This window comes from Gymnoscopelus microlampas (genome assembly GCF_963454915.1).
Source record: "Gymnoscopelus microlampas genome assembly, chromosome: 3".
NCBI lineage: Eukaryota > Metazoa > Chordata > Actinopteri > Myctophiformes > Myctophidae > Gymnoscopelus > Gymnoscopelus microlampas.
This window is the reverse complement of record NC_139940.1, coordinates 5,514,123-5,515,583: the sequence shown is the minus strand read 5'-3', so window position 1 is coordinate 5,515,583 and position 1,461 is coordinate 5,514,123. Positions and strand designations below refer to the sequence as shown.

The following is a 1,461-nucleotide window of genomic DNA, read 5'->3' as shown; positions in this document are numbered from 1 at the left end:
CTAGTCATCATCATCATGATCATCAGCATTAATGTTTCTGACATTGACCTTCCCCGGTAACATCTTCATAGTAGAAGTAGCGCTAATGAATGGAAAGAGAGTCTCAATGAAAGTGTGTGTGAAGGTGTGTATGTGTGTGTTAGTATCAGGATCAGAGAATGACAGTTTTCCTCTGTTACAGTCCAGCTGGACTCTGATCCTACGAGGAATCTGCTTCCATAAGAGATTTGTTTTTGACCATGGTGAGGAGGCCGTCGAGTGTGAACCTGTGCTTATTCTCCAGAATGGACCCCCTCCAATTCCCTTCCTCTGAAAAGACTCTGCTAACACACCCAGTGACCAGTATTTACTGTCTCCAACCTCAACATCCCAGCTGTGAGTCCCTGAGTTAAAGCCCTCTGAACCCAGGACAATGTCCAAGGAGTCAAACCTTTCTGGATTGTCGGGAACCTCAAAGCCATCCATGCCAGACCTCTCTGAGTTGTCAGCTCTCACACTGGTCAGATCATCAGACAGGACGTGTCCTGGTTTGGCAGTGTTGGGGTCCAGAATGACAGGAGTGTAGGAGACAATGTCCTTCATCTTGTCCCAGACTCCGAAGGTCAGGTTGCCCAGGTGTTTGGCCACGTCTATCAGTGCTCCTGAGTGGGGCGCCCACAGCTGGAGGTGCGATGCAGACTCTATTCTTCCCATTGTTGTCTTGTAGTTCTGTAGGAATGATCTGTGTTCAGCTCTCAGCTCGAGCTCTATGGCTGCGATTTCTTCTGAAAGGACTGATATGTCATATCTCAGATCGAAATTCAACCACTTCATGGATTCACTCTTCTGCTTCTCTTCCTCTCTCAATGCAGTGATTCTAGCCTCTTCTTCCTCTTGTAGAAACTGATGGAGTTTTTTAAATTGTTCTTTAATCTTACTCTCTGTGTACCGGGCCTGGCGCTTAATGTATGTTACTGTCTGTGCATATTTACTGCTATCATCCTTAATTGCCTTCAGTGTCTTCTGTAAGTGATTCAGTGATTCATTGACTTCCTTCTTGTGGTTCAGTGCAGCTTCATCAATGGGGCTGAAAGTGTGGTTTGTGTGTTTTTCTGAATGAAGACACACAACACACACTGGCTGCTGACATTCCATGCAGAAGAACTTGAGTTTCTCAGCATGCAGATTGCAGAGATCCTCAGACTCTGGTGAAGTTCTCCGGCGTTTTGAAGCTCTCTGATCATGTATCTGCTGTTTGAAGGCCCCACACAAGTTCTTCAGAGCCAGGTTACAGGGTGGATGATCCATTGAAGATATCCTCTTACAAACTGGACATTCCTTTACTTGCTTCTCTCTCCACCATGTGTGCAGACAGGATTCACAGAAGCTGTGGCTGCATAACAGGACAACAGGATCTCTAAAGATGTCACAGCACACAGGACAGGAAAAATCCTCTTCTGAAAGAGACAACTGCGAAGCCAT

General features: G+C 46.1%; 1 protein-coding gene across 1 annotated transcript; it reads right to left on the bottom strand.

Moving 5' to 3' along the window:
* On the bottom strand, window positions 1–1,461 carry LOC311039423 (E3 ubiquitin-protein ligase TRIM35-like; the record flags this gene model as incomplete). The annotated part of the gene is made up of 1 exon (XM_084049305.1): window positions 1–1,461. The coding sequence occupies one exon, from the start codon at window positions 1,459–1,461 to the stop codon at window positions 1–3; it is 1,461 nt and encodes a 486-aa protein (XP_083905431.1).